General features: G+C 44.6%; 1 protein-coding gene across 1 annotated transcript in view; it reads left to right on the top strand.

The window, feature by feature from the left end:
• Window positions 1-24,421, top strand: part of ARK2C (arkadia (RNF111) C-terminal like ring finger ubiquitin ligase 2C) — a 122,831-nt gene extending 98,410 nt beyond the window's left edge. Inside the window, exons 2-8 of the mRNA XM_072992975.2 lie at window positions 6,233-6,524; window positions 8,170-8,295; window positions 13,640-13,769; window positions 17,587-17,691; window positions 20,421-20,516; window positions 21,446-21,552; window positions 22,987-24,421. Coding sequence (XP_072849076.1) covers window positions 6,233-6,524; window positions 8,170-8,295; window positions 13,640-13,769; window positions 17,587-17,691; window positions 20,421-20,516; window positions 21,446-21,552; window positions 22,987-23,104 — 974 coding nt within the window. The 3' untranslated portion in view covers window positions 23,105-24,421. The remainder of the gene's footprint in view (window positions 1-6,232; window positions 6,525-8,169; window positions 8,296-13,639; window positions 13,770-17,586; window positions 17,692-20,420; window positions 20,517-21,445; window positions 21,553-22,986) is intronic.
• Window positions 24,422-24,628: the final 207 nt, after the last annotated feature.

Here is a 24,628-nt window from a genome sequence, read left to right as displayed (position 1 = left end):
ATCTCATCCTCTGTCGTCCCCTTCTCCTCTTGCCTTCACACTTTCCCAGCATCAGGGTCTTTTCCAGGGAGTCTTCTCTTCTCATGAGATGGTTGATTTCCTTCAAAATGGATAGGTTTGTTCTCCTTGCAGTCCACGGGACTCTCAAGAGTCTCCTCCAGCACCAAAATTCAAAAGCATCAATTCTTCACTAACTATATATAGTTCTCAACAATTGCCACAATGTAGAACAGTAAAAAAATATGCATTGTACTTTATATTCAGGCACAATCGTCTGTATTAATTGCACTTTCATTTTGGAAGACAGCTTTGCTTTGTCCTTTAGCCTCTTACAGTGGCCTAGGGGAAATCTTACTGCAGGCAGTATCAAAACTTCTGCTAAGAAGCTGCATAAAGCCTTGTTAATAAGACTAATTGATTTACAAACACTTGTGTGAAGCTTGGATTCAGGAGTTATGGTTGAAGAGACAAGAAAGGTAGGTTTACAGTCTTAATTGCTATGTGGCAGGTAGATGTTTAAGAGTCATATTAGACAATATTTGCGATTCATGCTGCAATCAAATTAGCAAACCTTCCTTTCTGAAAGGTGTAAATGACGTTGAGTGGGCTTTTTGGGATGGTGGAGTTCTGCCTTGAACAAAACTTTGTAAAGTTACTGGCCAGGCCCTTAGGAAGATTTGAAAGCTATAGGCCAAAACAGTAACTTTTGCTCCTGAACTTATACTGTAGCTAGAAATAATGAAAATGACAGAATCTTTCTTTCTTTCTTTCTTTCTTTCTTTCTTTCTTTCTTTCTTTCTTTCTTTCTTTCTTTCTTTCTTTCTTTCTTTCTTTCTTTCATGCCTTAGTAGCTCCAAATGTATTAGAACAGGCAATACTAATAAGCTCTTGCAAAGAAATCACAAAATATGCATATATCTAAAATGTTATAGAGCATTTGAGAAAAATATTCTTGGCAGAGTAAAACCATATCATAATATAAATCCAAGAGGAAGAATACGGACACACACACCCCTTTGAATCAGCAGCTAAAACTGGGTCAACATTAAAAGGAATTTCTCTATTAATTCTATGCCGTTTAGTGTTTTGGCTGTCAGCATCTACACATGCTATCTATTTCTAGGGAATATGAAGACGTGCGCTCAGCATTCCGAATGCTGTCACTTTGCAACGTACAACCACGAATAAGAGGAGGAACGAGTATTGATTTGCTCTGTGTGCTTGACGAATACGCCCAGAATGAAAAGGGCTTGAGAAGTGAGGGGATCCTTCCAGTAAATGTGGCTCAGGGTCATCACTTCTGAAGATATGAGGAGAAGCCATGCTCACAAAGCTAAGCAGGTTTTGATCTAATCAGAGATGGGAGGCCACCAGAGAGGGGGGTGTGTGGAGACTGGGCTTCGGGGTCACCAGTACGTGAATGACGCCCAACTCCGTCTCACCTTTCCATCTCAATCCAGGGAAGATGTTTCGGTTCCAGATCAGTGTCTGGTGTCCGTCATGAACTGGATGAGAGTGAATAAACTGAAGCTTAATTCAGACAAGATGGAGGCGCCCCTGGTTTGTCGAAAGGCAGATCAAGGAATAAGGATGCAGCCTGTGCTGGATGGGGTTACACTCCCTCTGAAAACACAGGGGCGCAGTTTGGGCATGCTCCCAGATTCGTCTCTGAGCCTGGGCCCAGTTCTGGTGATGGCTGGAAGTGCCTTTGCAGAATTAAAACTAATCTGCCAGCTTTGTCCATTTCTGATTTGGCTACGGTGACCGATGCCTTAGATATAGCCTGGCTAGATTACTGTAACACACGCTGCGGGCAGGTGCCAAGAAATCTTCAGTGGCTCCAAAATGTGGCTGCCAGATTTCTGCCAATCTGTTTCCCGATAAAGCGCAACAAGCCCTAAATGGTCTGGGCACAAACTACGTCAAGGACTGCATCTCCCTTTAAGAGCCTGATCATGTTTAAGGATCAGGAGAGGCCTTTTTCGGACTTCCCTCCTACAGGAGATTAGGGCTAGCCCCATCTTTACTGCCCTTCTGCAAGCTGGTGAAGACCTTTCTCTTCAGGCAAGCTTTCCCCGAATGACTAGCTGCTTGAGAGGGTTTTTGAAAGGCAGTGTTGCACCTTGTTGATTTGAATGCATTTTGGTGTTGCATTTTGGTGTTTGTTTGATTCTTTGAAGTATTTGTATACTCCCTGTTGATAGCATTATACTGTCTTCTAATGATGTAAGCCAACTGGAGTCCCTTTAAGGTGAATGTCGGGGTAAAAAAAAAATCTCTTAACAGAATGAATGAATGAATGAATCCCACCTCGAGTTCCATGCAAAACTGGACATAAATATACTAAATAACTTTTAAAGGATAAAAACCAGAATGCTATGAAGAAAAATATGACAGCCTATAAGCCGGGCTGCTCTTGATTGGCAGCTTCTCTCAGCTGTAGTCAGCAAAAGCTCTTTGACTGGCCAGCCTTAACAATTAAATTGATTAAGGTTTCTATCTTCTATACACTTATCAGGGCATTCTCTCCATTGTCCACAGCAGCTCCTAAGTAAACCTGCATCAGATCAAGCTTTAAAGCTTTTAACTCTCCCGCCCACTTGATGAAAAGATGTTACGTGAAGTATGGGGGTGGTCAGTAAAGATGGGAAAATCTGTTCATTTTTACTTGCTCCATTGTTTGAATTTTTAAAAGACTGATTTTTTAAAAATAGCAAGAAATGAGTGTATCTTGCGAAATCCTTCAGAAATAAACAAAAAGAAGCTGTACTTGTACTTGACAAATTTAACAGGCTCAGTGATATTTAGCACAGGAATGATATTGTTGTGCCTGCCTGCCATACACTTGCTAAAGGTGAGGAGCCTTTCGGAAAAAGAAGAAGTAGCAACTATACATGGGAATATTTGCAGGGGGATACGAATACGAATATCAGCACCACCGGTGCTTGGGAAAACCAGACCCTCCCTCTCTGAACTGGCAGGTACACTTACTGCTCACCATGACATGCATGCATCTGGCGATGTTCTCATCACGCCAGTTCTGGAAGCAGCTTGGCAGGTGCTTCCCTGCCTCCCTGTGCAACCGACCACTCCGGCGAGGTTGTGAGATGCTGAGTCTCCTGCCAAGTGGTCAGCTGCATGGGGAGGTGGGGAAGTGCCAACTGCGCCGCTTCCTGGATTGGCATGATGAGAACAAAGCTGGCCACATGAGTAGCAAATGGATCTGCCAGGTTTTTTTTTTTGGGGGGGGGAAATATGAGTATCCCATGTCTAGTGGCAACCCCAATTTGCTGATAAAATTAACTCTTTCTGTCTGGAATGGTTACCCTCTTCCACTGAGTGCACAGCTTTGGAAGAGATGCACACGGAGCATGGAGGGAGGAAGGGGGCACCTGCCTAGCCGACCAGATGAGCTAAATCCACTCCAGCAATCAATGGGGTGACAGATATCCCCGCCAGATTGCCCTCACATATGATGGGGACAATGGAACATGTTCTGCTGAATTGCACATTTTATAAAGATTTGTGCAGTCTACCTTTCCCCCCAGTTTTAAAACATCCAGGTAGACCCGATCAATTTTACATCTCTTTTCTCCTCTCCATTTCCTCAAGTGAAATGACAGCTGAGGTTGCAAAAATTTTGTGCAGCAGCTTGTATAAGGAGAAAACAAAATGACTGAATCACCTCAATAATCAGATCCAAAATTTACACTTAACTGGAATTTGAATTTCAGTCTGCTTTGTATTGATTGCAAATATGGCACGATTTGTTTCTGTATTTTAGTTTTGTAAATCTAACATAGAATCGTAGACTCATGAAGTTGGAAGGAGCCTATAGGGCCATTGAGTTCAACCCCCTGCTCAAGGCAGGAATACAAATGATATCTGCCGGTGGTTGTCTAAATTTCTCTTGAATGCATCCAGTGTTGGAGCACTCATCATCTCTCAAGGTAATTGGTTCCATTGTTGTACTGCTCTAACAATTAGGAAGTTTTTCCCTGATATTCAATCGAAATCTGTCTTCCTGTAACTTGAGCTGGTTGTTGCATGTCCTGCACTCTGGGATGTTTGAGAACAGATCCTACCCCTCCTCTGTAGGACAGCCTTTCAAGCACTTGAAAGTGCTATCCTATCTCCCCTGAGTTTTCTTTGTCAAGGCTAAACATGCCCAGTTATTTCGGTCTTTCCCCCATAGGGCTCGGTGTCCAGTCCCCAGATCATCCTTATTGCCTTCCTCTGAACTTGGTCCAGGTTGTCAACATCCTTCTTAAAGTACAGTGCCCAGAAGTGGACACCGTCCTCTAGATGAGGGCTAACCAGTGCCGAATAGAGGGGAATTAGCGCATGGCTGACCTATGGTTGTAATAACAATAAAAATATTAAATAAAAAGAGATTCAAAGTGAAAAGTTTAGGAATTTAGCAAAGAAAGCTCTGGGTCCGGACAGGCGAAAACTCACTCTTAAATTTGTTAAAGGTCCAGATCCTTTTCCATTTCACATACGATAAAAAAAATTGCAGATACTGATAAATTCAAAATCAGCTGAAATGAAATTAGCACCAGTGCTTAGTAAGGAATAGGCCCTGCTGATTCCTCCAGCTGATAGACCATTTAAATTTGTGTTACTCCTTATGGAATTAGGTTGAAATCCACTTTTTCAAATATCTTTTCAATTAGTTTTTAAAGTAATGTTTAAAATATAATATATAAATATATTAATTTTATTGCCTGTTACTGTGGCAGTCGTGGGAAGTCAGAAGAGTTATTGATAAATATAATAAATGATTGATAAATAAATATAATAAATTTAATACAATAAATATCAGGACTCCTAATAAGAGTAATAAGAGCATCTGTTTTTCCTGATATCAGCTGACAAAACAGTACTGTATGCTGGAAAGGCATCCAGCGTTGTGGGTCCTGTTTCATTTCGCTGAGGCTTAATGGAGGTTATGTAAAGGTTACCTAAAAGCGCCAGGAGATTATGACCACCCAAGAAGAGTCATGCAAACTCAGAAGACCTTCTGAGCAAGGAAGGATTCCCTAGAACTAAGATGATGAAATGGGGCTGAAGATTTTATCTAGAAGCCTATTATGGATTATGTACGTCTGCATCCTGTCAAGTTAAAAGGAAAGAAAAAAAAAACACCAAGGAACATAAATGTCCTGATAAATTTGTGGAACAAAATAACTGAAGTAGTTTATTTGCTGGCTTTTAACGAGCCATACGCTTACGTACCTTTCTGCAAATATTAAGAGTGGGTGATACCTCTTATTGGTCTATTTTTAAAAAAATGTCAAACAAATTGCAAGCTTTCGTGCAGGAATTCCACTTCATCAGGTTAAGCACACCTCCTTCAGGGATTGTGCAGAAAATTTATAGACAAGAGGGGGATATTAAAAATATATGTGCTAGGTATGAGATACAGGCCCTTTGGGGGAGAAAGAAGCCTCTGTTTTCTGAGAAAGGATGACATTACACCATGAAAAATGCTTTTTTTATGCCAACGTGGCATGGAGGTGTCATAGTTCACTTGGCTATTTTACAAGGCGGGGTCAGAACTCCAAAACGTGTGGGAACCACGGCTTTAGGGGCTCCCCTGTCTGCAAATTTCACACCTGCCCGTGCCAAACCCAAAGAAGGTATTACTTATTTGATTTGATCCGGTGTCTTGACTTTAAATTATACATATTCATTCAGATCCGGGGGACAAATGGAATAGGATGAGTCACAAATGGCTTTGGAGTGAATTGAAATACAGTTCTGAAGCCCTGAGCGCTCCACCCTGCTTCCAGGTAAAGGGGCATCCCATTGCATTCAGAAACGTCATGAGTTCCACATACCGTATTTTTCCGTGTATAAGACTACACTTTTGTCTAAAATCTTTAGACTAAAAATTGAGGGTCGTCTTATACACGGAAGTAAGCTGAGGAGAAAATAAAAACAAGTGGAGGGGGAAGCAGGGATCAAAGCGATCCTGCAGTGCTTTGATCCCTTTCCCCCCAACCTTGCTAAGCCCCACTTAGATTTCTTAATTTTGGATTAGAAAAGTGGCGGGGGGCATCTTATACATGGGGGCATCTTATACACAGAAAAATACTGTATTTGTCATCAAAGCCTTTTACTGCTGCCACAGAGCCTCGCCTTGTTCCCAAGCTGATGTGGATCCTTCGCCAGTGAATATCCTGGGCCCAGCGATCTCCCTGACCCACTTCTTCTTTTTGTTTTCCAGGCACTCCTTTCCAGAGGTCTCAACACCCTCATGCTACCTCCTGCCGGCACTTCCACCTGGGGCCCCAGCCTCAGATTTCTGCAGACTTCCCCTTGCCTCATGCCGTCCAGCCTCACATGGCACCCACTCACCAGCACAGTGGCCCGCTGCACCCACCTCTGCCGCCTCTGCCTGCCCTGCCATTCCAGGATGTGACGGGACCCTCTTTCCTACCTCAGGCCCTTCACCAGCAATACCTCCTCCAGCAGCAGCTCCTTGAGGCCCAACACCGCAGACTCATGCCCCATGCCAGGTGAGCTTCCTGTCCCCCTGCTAGGTAGTGCCATTGGGCCCTCGTCCACTTAGAGCCCTCCTTTACTCTCTTCATAGAGGCGCAAGAACGGGGAGGAAAAAAAAGGGTGTCCCCCCCTCACCTGTCCTGCAAGATGGCAAGATAATTGGGACTGTCTCAAAGGGAGTTTTTAAATTTATGGAAAGAATTTCAAGCAAATTGTGCAAACCGCATGCCTAAACTACCCTATGTGCAGCCTTGTTGCAACTTTTGAAATTTGGAAGCTGTGGATGGTTTGCTTTCATCTTTTTGATCAGTCAACCGGTCCTATTGCATTTAGTCTCTGTGTGTGCTTGGCTTCACAAAGAAAGCACTTGTTTTGCAAAGAGGCATTTTGTACACATTGCAGAAACTGTGTCCAAATCTATCTATCTATCTATATCTGTCTATCTATCTATCTATCTATCTATCTATCTATCTATCTATCTATCTATCTATCTATCTATCTATCTATCTATCTATCTATCTATCTATCTATCTATCTATCTATCTATCTATCTATCTATCTATCTGTCTGTCTGTCTGTCTGTCTGTCTGTCTGTCTGTCTATCTATCTATCTATCTATCTATCTATCTATCTATCTATCTGTCTGTCTGTCTATCTGTCTATCTGTCTATCTGTCTGTCTGTCTGTCTAGCTTACACGGACACCAAGAGGATTCCAGCTGTGCCCCCATGTATAAGATTTCTTCCCATGTCTTTCCTGCCTTCAGTGCAGAGGAGACTAGTCTTCCAGCTGTGCTTAGGGATCTTATTAAGTCTCTCATTCTTGATGAGACAGGCTGAGTCAACCTTTTGAGACAGCCTGGCTGAGTGTTCATGAGCATCACAAAATATCTTGGTTTTGTAAGGCAACACACACACACACACACACACACACACACACACACACACACACACACACACACACACACACACACACACACACACACACACACACACACACACACACACACACACACACACACACACACACACACACACACACACACCAAGCACTGAAAAGATTGCCTGAGTGGTCAAAACCAGGGTGTCTTGTGTTTAACCTCCATGCAACAAAACAACAGCTTATCATGGTTAGCTAGGCAATGGGTGTGATTAGCAGACTGTGCCCAACAAGCAGGATGTGATGAGCGGACAAGCAAAGATTTACACACCAATGTGAAGCATGGCTCGTGTCTTCTACTGCTGACACTGCCCATGCCTGAGCCTGCTTGAGGCAGCTTCTCATGTCCGCGTGATCTTCTTCTCTTTTCCCACCCTGAGCACCAGTTTTCTCAACAGGGCTCTCCTGTTGACTCGATGCGAAATTCCAAACTGGGTCGGTGAGTTTAGGACCTGAGGATTTTGCAGAGTCTTGGAAAGTTATCAATAGCTAGGCTAGTAGTTCTCAACCTTGTGCCGTCGGATGTTCTTGGACTGCAACTCCCAGAAAGCCTGGCCAACAGAGCTAATGGTGAAGACTTCTGGGGGTCTTTGTCCAAGAACATCTGGGGACCCTAAGGATAAGGAATCGTTCAACCTAGGGGCTTCCTGGAGTTTTTGTGGTGCTGAAGTGTAACTACCTTGAATGTTGGTCTTTACTCCGTTCTCCCCACTCTTGCAGGCGGACTCAGGAGCACGTGTCTGTCCAACCTCATCGATTACATCCAAGCTTTGAATTTGGCCATCAACTTCAGACTCCTCAACCCCTGGGACCCCAGCCCAGATATTTAGCTGAAGGAACTGACTGGTAAGCTATTCCCTACATGCAGGTACTAGGGTTAGAACATTTAACATGGTGTGTTTGCTTTGGGCTGTTTTCCTCTGCTTTCTGCCACTGTGCTTCCTTCTGAGGGTGCAAGAATATTGATTGATTGATTGATTGATTGATTGATTGATTGATTGATTGATTGATTGATTGATTGATTGACTGACTGACTGACTGATTGATTGATTGATTGATTGATTGATTGATTGATTGATTGATTGATTGATTGATTGATTGATTGATTGATTGATTGATTGATTGATTGATTGATTTGATTTGATTTGATTTGATTTGATTTATATACCACCCATCTGGCAGCCAAGGCCACTCCGGGCTATCTACAACAAGTAACACAAAACAACAAAGTAGCAAAATAACAACTAACAACATCAGTCCATTAGGGGTGCAGTGCAGTGAAGCTAAGAATACAATGCAATTAATACAATTGAAAGCGTAAAAAAAATATAAAAACATGGAACATGACAGTATGATGGATGTTACATTATCGGGCACTATCGTGTCAAGGTGTTGTTTGTTCAGGGAAGACCTGTCTAAATAGCCAGGTTTTTAGTAGCTTTTTGAAGATGCTCAGTGAAGGGGCCAGGCGGACTTCGGGCGGGAGAGAGTTCCATAGTTGTGGGGCTACCACCAAGAAGATCCAATTTCTGGTAGCTGATTTTGGGGCCTCTCTTGGGGCCAGCACTCTCAGCTGCCCTGCCTGCGACAATCTTATAGGACAGGCAGACCTAAGTGGAAGGAGGCGCTCAGCCAGACCACGAAATCCCAAACCATTTAAGGCCTTATAGGAAGGCCCGGAAGGAAAAGACAAGAAATCGGGCCTTCTCGGCGGTGGCTCCTCGCCTCTGGAATAATCTACCTCCTGGGATTCGCGGGGCTCCCTCGCTGGGTATCTTCAAAAATCAATTGAAGACATGGATGTTCCGGCAGGCCTTCCCGCCAGACAATTCCTGACGTTCCTTTCCTTCCCCTTTCCACAGCTTTCTACTTTTGCAAAGTTTTTATTATTTATGCTATTTTATATATGTCTACTTTCATTATTCTTTGTTTGTTAGCCGCCTAGAGTGGTCCTGAGCTGACTAGATAGGCGGGATATTAAATAAATAAATAAATAAATAAATAAATAAATAAATAAATAAATAAATAAATAATCCCATCACCTTGAAACTGGTACGGAAGTGAACAGAATATCCCATGTTCAATTCAACAGGGTCTTCCTGTCTCCTTCCCGATCCTTCCTACAGATCTTCCTTTTTCTTTGAGTGATCTTCTTTCCCAGTGTCTTCCGACCCTCCTTTCCGCCCCCTCTCCTATCACTTCTTTCTCCCTCCACTGCGGTCTGGGTCATCAAAGGCACTGGGATTTTAAATGGCTGGAAACGTCTAAATGCCCTTGATCACCAAGTGTGGTCTACCAGCGATTCCTTCCTCTTCTTTTCCATCCCTTCAAAATGCTCAGGTTCCTTTCTGAGGAGAAGCAAAGATAACAGAAGAACTGCTGTAACAGGGTCCTTTTGCATATTTTGGAGCTCACCGCGCAGACAGTATCAGTGGTTCAGTCCTTGTGCAATCATCTTCCCATGTTCCATGGAAAGGAGACATTTCTTGCAAGAAAAAAAAGTTCAAGCACGTTTTAAAAAGTTTTATCCCACACCAGTTTGCTCCTGTCATAGGTTTTTTATGTATTTTATTTTAATTAATATATTAGGTTTTTTTAAAAAAATATATGTAATTTTTTAAATTCAAGCAAAATTCTATAGAACTCTGATTAATGTGTTCCTAAAGCCTGTTGGCTTTAGAGACATGGTGGCGCTGCGGGTTAAGCCGCAGAAGCCTCTGTGCTGCAAGGTCGGAAGGCCAGACGTCATGAGATCGAATCCACGCGACAGAGTGAGCTCCCATCGCTTGTCCCAGCTCCTGCCAATCTAGCCGTTTTAAAGCATGTAAAAATGTGAGTAGATAAATAGGTATCACCTCGGTGGGAAGGTGACACTGTTCCGTGTTTAGTCGCGCTGGCCACGTGAGCGCGGAAACTGTCTTCGGACAAATGCTGGCTCTACGGCTTGGAAACGGGGATGAGCACTGTGCCCTAGAGTCGGACACGACTGGACTAAATGTCAAGGGGAACCTTTATCTTTACCTTTACCTAAAGCCTGTTGGAGCCAGGTTATTAGAGCACTTAGCCTCGTGGGTTAAACTGCAGCCCTGCAGTGATGGCTCCACTCAAAACCTGAGTTCAATCCTGAGCTCAGGTAGCTGGTTCAAAGTTGAATCAGCCTTCCATCCTTCTGAGGTCAATAACTTCAATACCCAGGGTGGGAGGTGCAATGTGTAGCCTGACTAATTAAATTATAAACCACCCAGAGATACCTTTAGGCATGATGGGGCAGTACATAAGCAGCACAATTTGCTTTTAGCAATCAGGGTATGCGGATGCTTGTGATGATAAATGATCAAATTATCAATTAAGTTTATTGTCATTGTAAATATACACCTAGTATACCCATACAACGAAATTCACACAGACACCCAGAGACCAGACCCACATGCACACACATAAAAAATCCCCAAACTCTCCCTACCCACTAAAAATCCCCCACGAAGAATACAAACATCTACACCGCAGGCTGTTAATGAGTCTGTTAATTATGATTTCTCATAGTTTCAGATCTTTTTGCAGTTTTCGGCTTGTTCCGTTCCTGTTTCTGCATCAATTTTCAATTCTTTTTTTAAAAAATCCGTATGAAATCTCATGTGTTTTTCTGTGTATTTCTCTTTTCACACTTTTGCTTAATACATACACCTTTGCCAGCAGTTTCTCCTTATCTCATGAATGGGCAAACGACAGCCCTCCAGGTGTGGCTGGGTGGCAGTTCCCGATGGTGGAGAGGTGAGCTGGAACTGATTGGGAGCGACGGCCCCACACCTTCTGGGAGCCTACCCCACCTTCCCCCACCCACTGCTTTTTTGTACCTCTCCCCACATTTGTTTTTGTGGCGTACACATTTTTATAAGCAGTTTTTGCTCAGAGGGTCCCTTTGCCAAATTCTGGGAAACGGTGGTAGCAACGGACAGCTGTGTTCTAACACACCCCATTAATTTGGAAAGTGCTCGTTTGGCCCATTCATCTCGTAAGAATGCAAACTGAACTGAAACCCCATCACTAAATTTCTAAGCAAAATTTTGTGTCCTTCCCCTGTCTGTGCTGCTGCTTTCCTTTCTCCTGCTCTTTTGCTTTTCCTGCCATCATTCTCTCTATAATCTCCCGGATGCACATACGTTCCCCCCTCTCACTCCCACCACTGGTTATCTTGTCAGCTGAATCTCGGAAGAGAGATAAATGATGTTGGAAAGCAAGCTAATAAATGCAGGGATGAGCAGTTCATTTTGCACTGATTCGGTAGTAGAGTCAATCTCTACAGTGCTTTGAAGAGCGACAGGAGGATGCTGATGGTGATGAGGATGCTGACAGGTTCCAATTCCAAGAAGCTTTCTCAGAGCAAAGGGCAACCCTAATCTTTGGGACCTGTTCCTTCTGAGCCTCCTTTTGGGGGATGTCAAGATCTAGCTGGTGCCTTTGTTCCCTGGGTATGAGCTTCTCACATGCACATCTTCTGTCCTTGTGCATCACTATCTGTGGTTCTAAAATTAACAAAAGGTTAATTTTGGCATGAATTCTGTCCTGTTGTTGTCCTCCCTCCCCGACCATGGAGTGAACTAGTTCATCATGAGCCTTCTCTGCGGCTGCTCCTTTAGACTCTGGAACTCCCTCCCACTGGAGGCCAGCCTGGCCCCATCTCTGCTGTCCTTCTGCAAGCAGGCCAAGACCTTTCTCTTCAGGCAGGCTTGCCTTTCAATGGCTGTTTCACCAAGGGAATTTTTTAAAGGGAGCATTTTATTTTCTGTTTTGCTTGTGTTTTCAATGTTGTTCTTTTACTGAGTTTTAATATGATACTCTTTGATGCTTTTTTTTAAAAAAGTAAAAAATTATTATATGGCTTTCAGCTTTGTTTCTTTAAAATACTTTAAGCCTCCTTGTATCCTTCAGGAGAACAGTGGCATACAGATTGAATGAATGAATGAATGAATGAATGAATGAATGAATGAATGAATGAATGAATGAAATTATATCATTTGCATCTAGTTACTTTCCAGACTCATTAGGTCTGTTCCTTAGGTCTGGGCTGTGGTTAATGCAACATTAATGCTTCTTTTTGATTACTCATGAGGAGGGTGCAATAGTGCTTAACCTTTCCTATACGAGGTGACCCCAGGGTCATTTATCTGTACGTTATCTAACTGTATCAAGGAAAGGAATGATTTGACACCTGCAGTAGCTCACTGGGAGTCACTGCAGCAGCTGGAATACCTCCTTATAGAACAGAGGTGGGCAAAGGATAGCTTGATGGCTGTACATCTCTCCCCCCCGTCACCTTTGCAGCACTTGCTTGCCCCCCTTGAAAACAAAATCTGCAAAACAGCGGTCCTTTTCCAATGCGTGGAAAACCCATTGGAGGTGGTTTTGCAATAAGACAGAGGGCAAGATAGCCCAGCAACTCCCCTGCCCTGAACTCACCCAGGATGACATCAGAAGACTTCCCCACAACATTTTGCTTTTAATTTGGTCCCATGGGGGGTGGCGCTGCTGCAGCCTCCGGTGGATTTTAGGATAGAAAATTGGCTGCTGGACTCACCCAAGATTCTGAGGGCCATGGATTAGCAAAAGGTTGATTTGGAAGAAGCTTGCAAACCAACCATGGATTGAATGACTTTCTGAAAAGCATTCGCACTGAGAACATGGGTACCTCGCTCTGAGTGTGGGGCTTGGAAATGCTCCAGAGTATTTGTGTCCCATTAAGTTTGATTTGTGCCCCAGATCCAAAGCCACTGACTTTCCACTGGAAAACCGAAATGGCTATGCCCTTTCTGGTTTTGGACCGATCGACCCACAAGTTAGAGAGACCTGGTAGACCCTAAATTGCAGAGTTTCAGACTCTGAAACTCTGTTTCAGTTGTCTGAAACTGCCTAGTTTCAGACAACTAGCTTCAGGAGCTACCCACAAGGAAACACACACTCTTGCCTGATTTTCACAACTCTTTGGCCCCCAAAATATAAGAGTTCAAAGGTGACAATTATTGCTACAGCAGATCTTAGGAAGAGTAGCCAGGGGAAAAAAAGCAGGTATAAAGTCCTGGTCATTTTTTCTACAAATTGAGCAGTAATGTCATCAGCAGGAAAGGGTTTCTTTGAAAAGCAGAGCAGACTCCTCATTAAGCTGTTCTATGTGATTTTGGTTTCGTCCTTCCAGGGATCTCAGCGTCGATGCTGGCCTGACTCACAGCCAGTTCCAGGTCAGGCCGGTCCCGCAGCATTATCAGCATTACTTAGCCACTCAGAGAATGCACCACTTCCCACGGAATACATCTTCAACGCAGATGGTGAGTGAAGGTGGCATCGCTAGAGGTTGGCGTTAGGGCTATACAGCCAGGGTAGCCCATGATAAAAATGGTAGAAAAAATGGGAAGGAAGGAAGGAAGGAAAGCAAAGCGTGCTGCTTATATACAAAGCGTGCTGCTTATATACTGCCCCGTAGTGCTTCAAGCTCTCTGTGGGTGGTTTACAAGTGAATTATGCAGGCTACATGTTGCCCCCCCCCAAAGAGCTGGGTACTCATTTTACTGACCTCGGAAGGCTAGAAGGCTGAGTGAACCTTGAGCTGGAGCTACCTGAGATTGAACCCCAGGTCATGAGCACAGTTTTGGCTGCATTACATCAGTTTAACCACTGCGCCATGAGGCTCTTCATGAGGGAGGGAGGAAGGAGCTGTTGTTGGAGGGAGGGAGGGAGGGAGGGAGGGAGGGAGAAAGGAAGATCTACCAATGATAAACCTCAAAATTATATCACCATCAAAATTACCGTATTTTCTGTGTATAAGACGCTGCCTGGAAATTAAGATACTAAGTGGGGCTTAGCACGTAGAGGGGAAAGCAGGGATCAAAGCCTTGCAGGATCACTTTGATCCCTGCTTTCCTCTCCAGTTATTTTTGTTCTCTCCTCAGCTTACTTCCGTGTACAAGACGACCCTCAATTTTTAGTCTAAAGATTTTAAACAAAAGTATAGTCTTATACATGAAAAAATACGGTATATTAATGACCTCTATTATGCAGTTAAACTAAAATATGGCACCCGTGATCTGTCAGACAGTGTAGTGTGGGACCCCTCAATGCAGCCCCATTAAATAATCTTGCTTTTAAAAAGTCCCACCTGGGGGGGATGGGGAAAAAGTGAATTGCTGTTTCCAGAATCCTCCAGGATGAGTGCCCTTTAAATAGTTTTCAGCCTCCTACACAATTCCCATTTTTCAAAACTGAAAATGGACTTTTGCAGGCCATGTCTTCCCGAGAGGACAATAGCCACAGTCCTGGTGGGGCCCCCCAAACCCACCAGAGGTGCCCTCCCTGAAATACCCAATGAGACCTTTGTATCTGCCAGCCTTGAAGCCAATTCAATAAACATTTCCAGAACTGCAGCAACATTATGAAGGAGTCAATGTTATTTTGGTCCATCAATTTTCGGAGAGGCATGAGAGCATGTATTTCGGTCAAATGTGGGTGTAAACTATTGATGTACCGCATTCCGTCCTGCCATGGAGAGATACCCTTTGTTGGTCTGATGAAGTTCCTAGCATCATTTCAAAAGATATTAGGTTGTTTGGCTCCATTAAGCGCTGTGGGATGAACTGTTAGCAAAATTAGCTGGTGCAATCATTTTCTTTATTCCGAAGCTCGAATCTTGCCAGTACACCCATTAACTCTAATTGGAAATCAACAAATGGCTCTTACTTCTCCTTTTGTTAGACCTGAATGGTATTCTCAGGCATTGCAGCCTTCTGTTGGGGATTATATTTACTGAAGTTCAGAGAAATATGTACATTCAGGGCTTTTTATCTTTACATTTTGACATATCCAGTGAAATGGTTAGCTAGCGCTGGATGGCTGTGAGCTAACTGGGGGATTCAGACAATAGTAGTCTAACAACAACAGCAGCCGTTCCAATTCTGGACAGATGACATGAGGCTATGCTCTCTCTCTCTACAAGAGGGTTCCATATGTGCAACTCTGACCTTGGACTGTTTGCTTGGGGAAGGTTGGCATAATTTCCCAGCTTGAAAATAATGAGGTTTGGCAGATCAGAACGCTCACCTGAAACAAGACGGGTATTTCATTCCTGAAAGTTCTTCTGTACCTTGGATTCTCATTTAAGTTACAGAAGAAGCCACCTACTCAGTGTGACATACCTCCAAATTTCCTTTTTCCTCTCTCCCTCCCCTTCCCTGAATCTTCTTTTCTGTAATGGTGGTGTGATGGGATTATAGGAACTCGTAGTCCAAAGGTTAAAGTTAATGTCCAAGGCACTGAACTGGCATAGGACTCAGCATCTTAGTTAGCTCCTGTAACAACGGCAACGATGTGTTGTCAAATCTGTACTGACTTATGATGACCCCTTTCAGGGTTTTCTAGCCATAGGCATCCTTTAGTCTCGAGAGACTATGGTATCATGCTTTGAATGGAGGACTTGGAACAGCGTCTAGTGTGGCTGAGAAGGCCAATTTGAGAGTGATCATCCCTTCCACACTGAGGACAAATACAATCTGTCCCCTGTCCAGCTCCCTGGTTTTGCTGGTTTCGAGACCATCTCTTTGCCTCGGCCTGCTGGACAAGGTTCTCTTCAAATTGGGAGAGGCCATGATGCACTGCCTGCCTCCAGGCTGAACGCTAAGACATCAAAGTTTCCCATCTGTTGAGGTCCATTCCTAAAGACTTCAGATCCCACTTGCAGATCTCCTTGTATCACAACTGTGGTCTCCCTCTGGGGCGATTTCCCTGCACTAATTCTCTATACAGGAGATCTTTTGGAATCCAACCATCAGCCATTCTCACAAGTTGCCTGAGTCAATGTAGACGTCACTTTTTCAGTAATGTAAACATGCTAAAAATTCCAGCTCGATCTAGGACTACTCTATTTGGAACTTTGTCCTGCCAGGTGATACCAAAAATGTGTCGGAGACACCTCATATGGAAATCAGGGTTTTGTAGACTCTAGAGAATACACAGAAGTGGCTTACCATTCCTTTCCTCTAGGGGGAACCCTGGAACTGTGCAGCTGGCCCAAGGCTACACAGGCTGGCTCTACTTGCAGGAGGCAGAGTCGGGAATTGAACTCTCAACCTCTAAACCACTGAGCTATCCAGCTAGCTAGCTCCTGCAAAAACTAGATTAAAACCTGAAGCAGATTCATAGCTGTCCCAAAACTGAAGTTGTGATCCTCCAGTGTTGTGGTGGAGAAATTGAGGGAAGACTCTCTCTTTGGCACCTGAATGCCATTATACAGAGCTTGGGAAATTTGGTTTTTTGGGGGGGCTAACATTCCAACATGAATTTGACCCAACTCCGGGAGGCAGTGGAAGACAGGAGGGCCTGGCGTGCTCTGGTCCATGGGGTCACTTCAACAACAAACATTCCCTCAGCCAGCTTGGTCATGAATTGGATTCTGGGAGTTATCATCAGATAGCTTTTCCAAACTCCCCTCTTGTGGCTAAAAACTGATGTGACAGGAACTCTGGTAAAGGCGGTTTTCCCAGGACTCACAATACTCTGTCCTGAAGGGAATATTTTATAGATTTAAAAAAACTGTATATATCAGGGAGAAAGGTGGCCCAAAACCTTCTCCTGGGAATCTTAGGGTCCTCGGTGGAGGCGTTTTTGTTCCGTCGCCGCCGCTTTATTATGGGGGAGCCGTGAATCATACGATTCCTCCATCTGTCTTTTGCAGCACTACAACCCGGGGACAGTTCTTAACACCCTGTTTGCTATTTGTGTAGACCAGACCTGACTCACTGTCTGGGAGAAGGCGGTTGAAATAACAGGCGTCTCTCAGCCCCGTCGCCTGTTTTGTAGTTAGGAGGCGGTGCCGTGGGTGGCGTTCTGTCTGGATGGATAACGTGACAGATTTCCCCCCAAAAAAATGAGGCTAAAAGCTGTATTCTTTCACACGCATGCTAGGAAAGACATCCATCACTGATCATAGGACTGGACCCCAGCATTTGTCAAAATGATTTCTGATGCTCTGATCTTGCAACGCCTAAGCTATTCACCATTTCTAGAAGCCGCTATGTCATATTTCATAGGTGGGGGGAGAGAGAGAGAGAGAGAGAAGCAAACTTTTAAATGCTGTTTCTCCACACTGCCTCACAGGTTGTCCATGAAATTAGAAACTACTCTTATCCTCAGCTTCAGCTCCTCGCTCTTCAGGGACTGAACCCGAACAGACACACCTCTGCTGTGAGGGAAAGTTACGAAGTAAGTTTGGCTCTTACTCCTTCCCTCTTGCAACTTTTGTGTGGGTTGATGAAAACGTTGTGTGTGTTTAGAAGAAATGTGCAGATTTGTGGTTCTTGGACTACAACTCCCAGAATCCCCCCAGGCTGCTCTGGGAATTCTAGGGAAATGTAACCCCAAAACAACAATCTCTACACGTCTAGCTTTCAGCATCTTATTATTTGTCAGTGACAGGAAAGATTCATGGATCATAATATATTACTGTGGTGTTTTCAACGTCCCATCTTTGAGGCTAATAAACAAATAACTATTGATTGATGGAAGGATGGGTCCTGACGACGGACACGGTGCGATCTAAACTCAAAAAAATGGGAGTAAAAATAGCTCACTTAGATTCAGAAGAAAGAGGTGGTGAGATATTTTTTTTCTCTTTGAAGGATTTTTTTTTTAAATCTTTGAGGAAGAAGTAGACACCTTTGGGAAGACAGCCAGGAAGATAAGATGAAAGAGTAACGAAAGAAATATAGGATGGATAAATTTAAAAAAAAAGAATTAGAAGAACAAAGGAACCGCGAGGTGCTCCCTGGAGAAGATGGTGGAACATCAATAGGATGACATGGTTTCCCCCGTCTGCTGACGGAAGCAACCCCAATGTGGTTTCAGAAATCACCATGACAGTTTTATCTCCTGCCAGCAGTCGTTCAACCCTCTTGAGGGCCAGGAAAAAAGGGTGTAAAGGGTGTGTCAGGGAGACCAAGTGTACATCTCCCCCCCCCCTTTCATTCCCTCAGCCTGCGCTCATAAGACCTTAAAACCTAGACCTTGGGAAGTTACATGTCAGACGAATCAACAGCACAATATTTTATTTATTTATTTTATTCATTGGATTTATACCCCACCCCCCTAGACAGCGTCTACTCGAGGCGGCTTACAAAATCATAAAATATCATTAAATGACAATAAAAATATTACAATCATAGTCAAAGACAATCATAATCGATGAGCTTAAGCCCTCCGTAAGTGAGCAGAGGGGAGGCAGTGCTCTTGGTTATTTTCAGCAGAATCCTAAGCCTTATGACCCCCATAGAGCTGCATAGAAGCATGAGAGGATATGGGGACGATTTTCCGTCCGCCGTTACACGTCTCTCACAGAGGTGCAGTGGTAAATTTGGAAGTGGAGGAGCCCGTCGTATCAAGTCTCCATAGCTACCAATACTTCAGAAGGAGAGTTCAAAAATGCGGGCAGCTGGGTTGGTCCTCATAAACAAGTGAAGAGCAAGGCATCGGCGAAACAAATGAGTTTCATTTGCCCGTTCAAGAGCAAGCCACCCTCTGATACTTTGCATTAGGAGCGGAAGAGCTGGCAAGAATATACGCTTTCCTGGGAAAATCCATTTATCTCCAAGCGACTGAAAGGGCTGGAGCAAAGCGCAGAAGGAACAGCGAAGCCTGGGGGATGGGTGGGTGGGTGGCAGATAATGGGATAACCTTGTGTCACCTCTATGCATGCTGGGGGTGGTGGGGTAGCCCTCTTGAACTATGGGTCCCACCAAGTCAGAACTCTTGTTAATAACGGAAGGGGAGGGGAGAAGTGTGTAAGAGTTGACTGGGCACCTGGTGGGCCCATCTCCGTCGTCCATGGGAGGGAGGGCTGAATTAACTCCACTAGCCCCCCCCCCCCGCATCTAGTTCTCAACCAGGCCTGAGTTCAGGTCACTGGGCTGATACCCTCCACACAGTCCATGGCTGGGATCTACTGCAGTTTCTCCCACCGATCCCAGCCAATGGGCACCTTCTAAGAAGGGCCAATAATGTGGAGGTGTCCCCAGGCTCCTGAATCTTCCTAATCTTTCCTGCCCCTGATGGGTCTTCCAGAGAAAGCTCCTTTGGATGTTTCCTCTGCCAGAAATCCCTCTGGGCTGGGTTGGGGCTGAGGTGACCAGCTGGTCATCTCAGCCTTTAGGGAGTGGGCGGGCAGAGAAGAAGCACACTCCCCCTACGTCCTTGTCCTTTCAATGGGTTGGATCAGGACTACTCTCGGGTCCAAGGATTTTATCCTTGTGCACTTCCTGGACATATGTAGACGTGTCAAAGATATTACAAGAGTGATAAGAACAAAGCAAAAAGCAAAGTGTGGCACTTATTTACTGCCCCACAGCATTTCAAGCACTCTCAATTACAATTTAACTATCCAGGCTATACCTTGTCACTCCCAGCAAGCTGGGTACTCAATTTACCGAACTCAGAAGGACGGAAGTCTGAGTGAACCTTGAGCCAGCTACCTGGGATTGAACCGGGAACGTCAGCAGATTTTTGGCTACAGCGCTGCAGTTTAACCCCTGCGCCATGAGGCTCTTGAATGACAAGGGCGAGAGAGATGTATAAAGCATCCTTCCTCAGAGTTAGACATCAGGCGTGAAGAGTCTTGGGAGGTGGCCCAAGGTGTGCCATGACAGAGGTAATCTCCCAGGGCATCCCACCTACATTGCTTGGCTTGAGGAACGGCATATGAGCCATGCCTTTGGGAAACAGCCAAGGTTTGCAGGACTATTCACAGCACCACTGTGGGAAGGGTCCTCCCTGGATTGGCTGGATGGGGCATGGAGTAGCAGATTCACCACCGCTGGCAGTAGCCATCCTGCTCCCTCTGATGGAAAGGCCACCCATGAAAACGCAGGTTGGCCATTCCTGCTCCACTCAGAACATCCTGCTTATTCCTTGATGGTTGTTTTCTTCTCCTACTGCTTTAGGAGCTGTTGCAGTTAGAAGACAGGCTGGGTAGTGTGAACAGAGGGGCTGTGCAAAACACAATTGAACGGTTCACTTTCCCGCACAAGTACAAGAAGGTAAGGGCTTTTTTGGGGGGAGGGGGGAAATCACATCTCTTTCCCACTTTCTGTTGGCCTCAACAACGTGGATAGGAATAGAAGTCTTTATGCTTTGGTATGGCCTTCCCTGTTTACTTCAATGGAAGGGGCAACTCTGTGAGGCCTTATTATCACTCCGTTTAGTCTCATCGTTCAGTAACTGCCTTGGGGGCGTAAGATGCAGTGGGCTACGGTGACAGGAATTCTTTACATGCAGGGGAAAATGTGGGATATGACTAACTAAAGATAATTCGTTAAATGATCATATGCAGCTGTTGTGAATAATAGCCATTGAGTAGACTTATTCTCTTCTCAAACATGTCCAAGATGCTTTTAGTCCCCTTTGGGGCCCACAGTCACCCCTAAAACATACAGATGCACATTCCAGATTTTAATAACATGTGTGGAAACAATAGCTTCCCTTCTCTCAGTCCCCAATATTTTGCTAGTCAGTTCCACATGAGATGCCCCTGGATTCTAGCACCAGTTGCTTGAATCTTAAATGTGCAAACCTGGGTCTTTTTGGAACCAGAAAGAACAGCAGCAGCAGCTAAAACTTGCATCTTGAGTCTCTCCATAAGCTGCTGTGCCAAGAGGTGCCTCATTAAGCACAGTTTCTGCTTCTTTCGAGAGCTTCCGCGATGGCTTCGACCTGGAAGCTGAGTGACCATAAAACGCCTTGCTCAAGGCAAAAGGCTGACATGCATCCATCCACCTCTCCTTTCCATAAAGGCAGGTAGAGCACTAATGAGACTCCGTTTTTCATTGGCATTTGGAAATGTGCAGGTTTCATGAACCTCCAAGTTCTTCACTATCCAGATTTCCACTCTGCTGCCGGTAGGCCTTTGAGGGACATCTTTTCTAACAAAGTCATCTTTATGATTCTCCCCCTTCCCCCCCCCCAACAGAGAAGACCACAGGGAAGCAAAGTGGAAAAAGAAGATGGGGAGGAGTCAGATACTGACGAGAAGTGCACAATCTGTCTCTCCATGCTTGAAGATGGCGAGGATGTGAGGTATGACCGTTCTCCAGGGGATGCTGGCACTTACTTTTCCCGCATCCCCTCTCTTTCTTCTATCTCTTGCTTGACTGACTGGCCTGCAGATGGACTTTGGCCCCCAGGTGCAGGCAACACAACCAGAACTACAATTCCCAATCAACATAGCCAATAGTTGTTTTATTTATCTGTAGAAGAATACAACATCTTTATTGAACCACTAAAAAAAAACCCAATCAAACAATTAATGTGAACTTTCATGAATGAAAAACCACTTCTTCAGGCTTTGAGGGGGTGGGTTAATGCAGTGGTTCTTAACCTTTGTTACTCGGATGCTTCTGAACTGCAACTCCCAGAAACCCCAGTCAGCACAGCTGGTGGTGAAAGCTTCTGGGAGTTGCAGTCCAAAACTCCTGAGTAACTCAAGGTTAAGAACCAGTGGGTTAATGCTTCACCCATGGTAACATGTGGGTGGAAATTTCAGGCTGCCTGAATTACTGAGTGGACATTTTCAACCACATGTTTCCATGGGTGAAGCATTAAACCACACACCCCAAGCCTGGCTGTAACCAGCTTTAAACTCATCTTAACCAGATGCCTGTCAAACTTTTTGCCATGAACCTCTGAGACATTCGTTTATCATTTTTCTGCACTATCTACAGGTTTCTGGGGCATACCTGAAGAAGTGATTTTTAATTCATGAAATACTTGTATTGTTTGATGTTTTTTAAAAGTGATCTAATAAAGATCTAATAAAGGTGTTGCATTCTTCTACATGGGCAGTGTGTAATTACTACCTGGCTCCCTTTGTGTTTAATTTATCTATTATGTTTTCTATTATCTAGAAACAAACAAAAGAGAAAATATGTGGAAAACAAAAAGAATCATACAGCAAGCTAAATGTGGTGGCGCTGCGGGTTAAACCGCAGAAGCCTCTGTGCTGCAAGGTCAGAAGGCCTGTAGTCGTTAAGATCGAATCCACGCGATGGAGGGAGCTCCCGTCACTTGTCCCAGCTCCTCACCAACGTAGCCATTTGAAAGCATGTAAAAATGCGAGTAGATAAATAGGTACCACCACGGTGGGAAGGTCACGGCGTTCCGTGTCTAGTCGGGCTGGCCACGTAACCACGGAAGATTGTCTTCGGACAAACGCTAGCTCTATGGCTTGGAAACGGAGATGAGTACCGCCCTCTAGAGTCGGGCACGACTGGACAAATTCTGAAGGGAAACCTTTACCTTTACCTAAATGCCAAAATCCTGTTGGACAACATGGAGTGCAAGTTTTCCATGGCTGGAGCATTCCATGTTTGCCCAGGTGATTTTTGGCTTACAGCTGCACCCGGTGGAAGTAGTCACGTTGAAAACAACAAGAATTTCGCGGCAACGATAGAACTCAGCCTGTTCCTGGACGCCCGAGCAAATAATGAAAAGCATTCTATTATTCTCTCCTAGGCGTTTACCTTGTATGCATCTATTTCACCAAGTGTGTGTGGATCAGTGGCTGGCGACCAGCAAGAAATGCCCCATCTGCCGAGTGGACATTGAAACACAGCTGGGGTCTGACAGCTGAAAAGACTTTGGGCCACGGGGATGCCTCCTCTTATTTCGGGGTCCTTACTGGGGCGCACAGCCCTCACCGCAAATGTTTTGCCTTCTGAGCCATTTGAGTTTTTGAAGAAAGCCTGCAAGCACATTCACAAATTATTTAAGACAAATACAGAAGAAGAAGAAGAAAAGAAGAGTGAGAGGATGGTTTAATGGTTATAATGTCTAGAGGTAGGAGGAGAGCTGAGCATTTAGCTGAAATGCATGGGGACGCGGCTAGAACGCCCAGCGGAAGGACAAGAGTTAGTTGTGGAAACGAAGGTACATAGTGTATTCTAGCTTTGACCTCTCAATCCTGCTTCTCAAAGGATTGTATATATATATACCTCTTGAATAAGTAGAAACACATTTAGGGGTTCTATAGCTATTTCTATGGATGGCTGCTGGAGCATGTGCGCTTAAGAAATGTCGTCTTTTGATGCCCCCCCCCCCCCCGTCATCTTGTGGTTGGGTACGTTGCTGTTGACTTAATCTGCACCAAACATTGCATTGGATTTTTTTTTAAGAAATTCTGTTTTTTTTTCTTTTTCTCATGAGGTTCTTTACTTTGGTGCCTGGTAGAATCATATCTCTAAAATGCAAGAGAGGGTGAATTCTTTCTTTGCTGAGGTGAAAAGAGGAAGCATCTTGTTTACATTGAACGAGCAAGTAGGTTGTGCTCGCTTCCCCCCCCTACCCCCGCTTCTTCCTTAGCATTGCTTGGGGATGTGAAATCAGATTTGCCATGAGTTGCAAAGGTAAGGCAATTTGGGAAGAGGTGGAATAATAACAGGAAGCCTCCTTCCTGCTTATCTGCTGGCGCCGGATGCATGGCTGAGGGCACAACGTTAAGGTGGAAGCTTGCTTCTCTTTCCTGCCTCTGATTTGTGCCTTTCCCTAAATATGCCCCGAGTATGTCTTTCCAATCTGCTTTCTTGACCTTCCGGCTTTAAACATCTCCCTCCTTGCACCCGAGTCCAGTTATTACTCTCTTCTGGGCTTTCCTTCCGGTTGGATCAAAAGTCAGTCCTCAGAAAAAGATGCAGGAGCGCTTATCGCAAAATGGCGTGTTGCCTGCCTTTCAAAAACAAGGCGGTCCAATTGGCAGTCAGTGGCACTCCTGAAAGCCTATTTTGGAATGGGTGACTCTAAATATTGGAGGGCTGGCTTTTTTTTTTACAGCTGCATCATGGGACTGCGAGGGGCAAGCCTCTTTAACTGGGACTCGGGCATAAACTGGATGGCTTCCCAGCCATCAGTTGTGTGAGTACAATATGGCACCTGTGGTCACTGGCTGTGGGGGGCGAGTCGGAAAGGCTACGAGAAATGATTTCTGCCTTCTCTTGACAACACGATAAGCACAAGTCCTGTTCTCCAAAGCATCAAGAATGGGACCCAAAAAAAGGCCATATCTTGCCTGTCCTCCTTTCTACCTTAAATCCCTCAACTTGCACAAACGGCCATTCAAAATACAGCCCTATAAAGCCCCATAAACGTTTCCAGCAGTCTC

Source organism: Pogona vitticeps, chromosome 2 (assembly GCF_051106095.1).
Source record: "Pogona vitticeps strain Pit_001003342236 chromosome 2, PviZW2.1, whole genome shotgun sequence".
NCBI lineage: Eukaryota > Metazoa > Chordata > Lepidosauria > Squamata > Agamidae > Pogona > Pogona vitticeps.
Note: the sequence above shows the minus strand (reverse complement) of the source record. Positions and strands in the feature narration are given on the sequence as shown.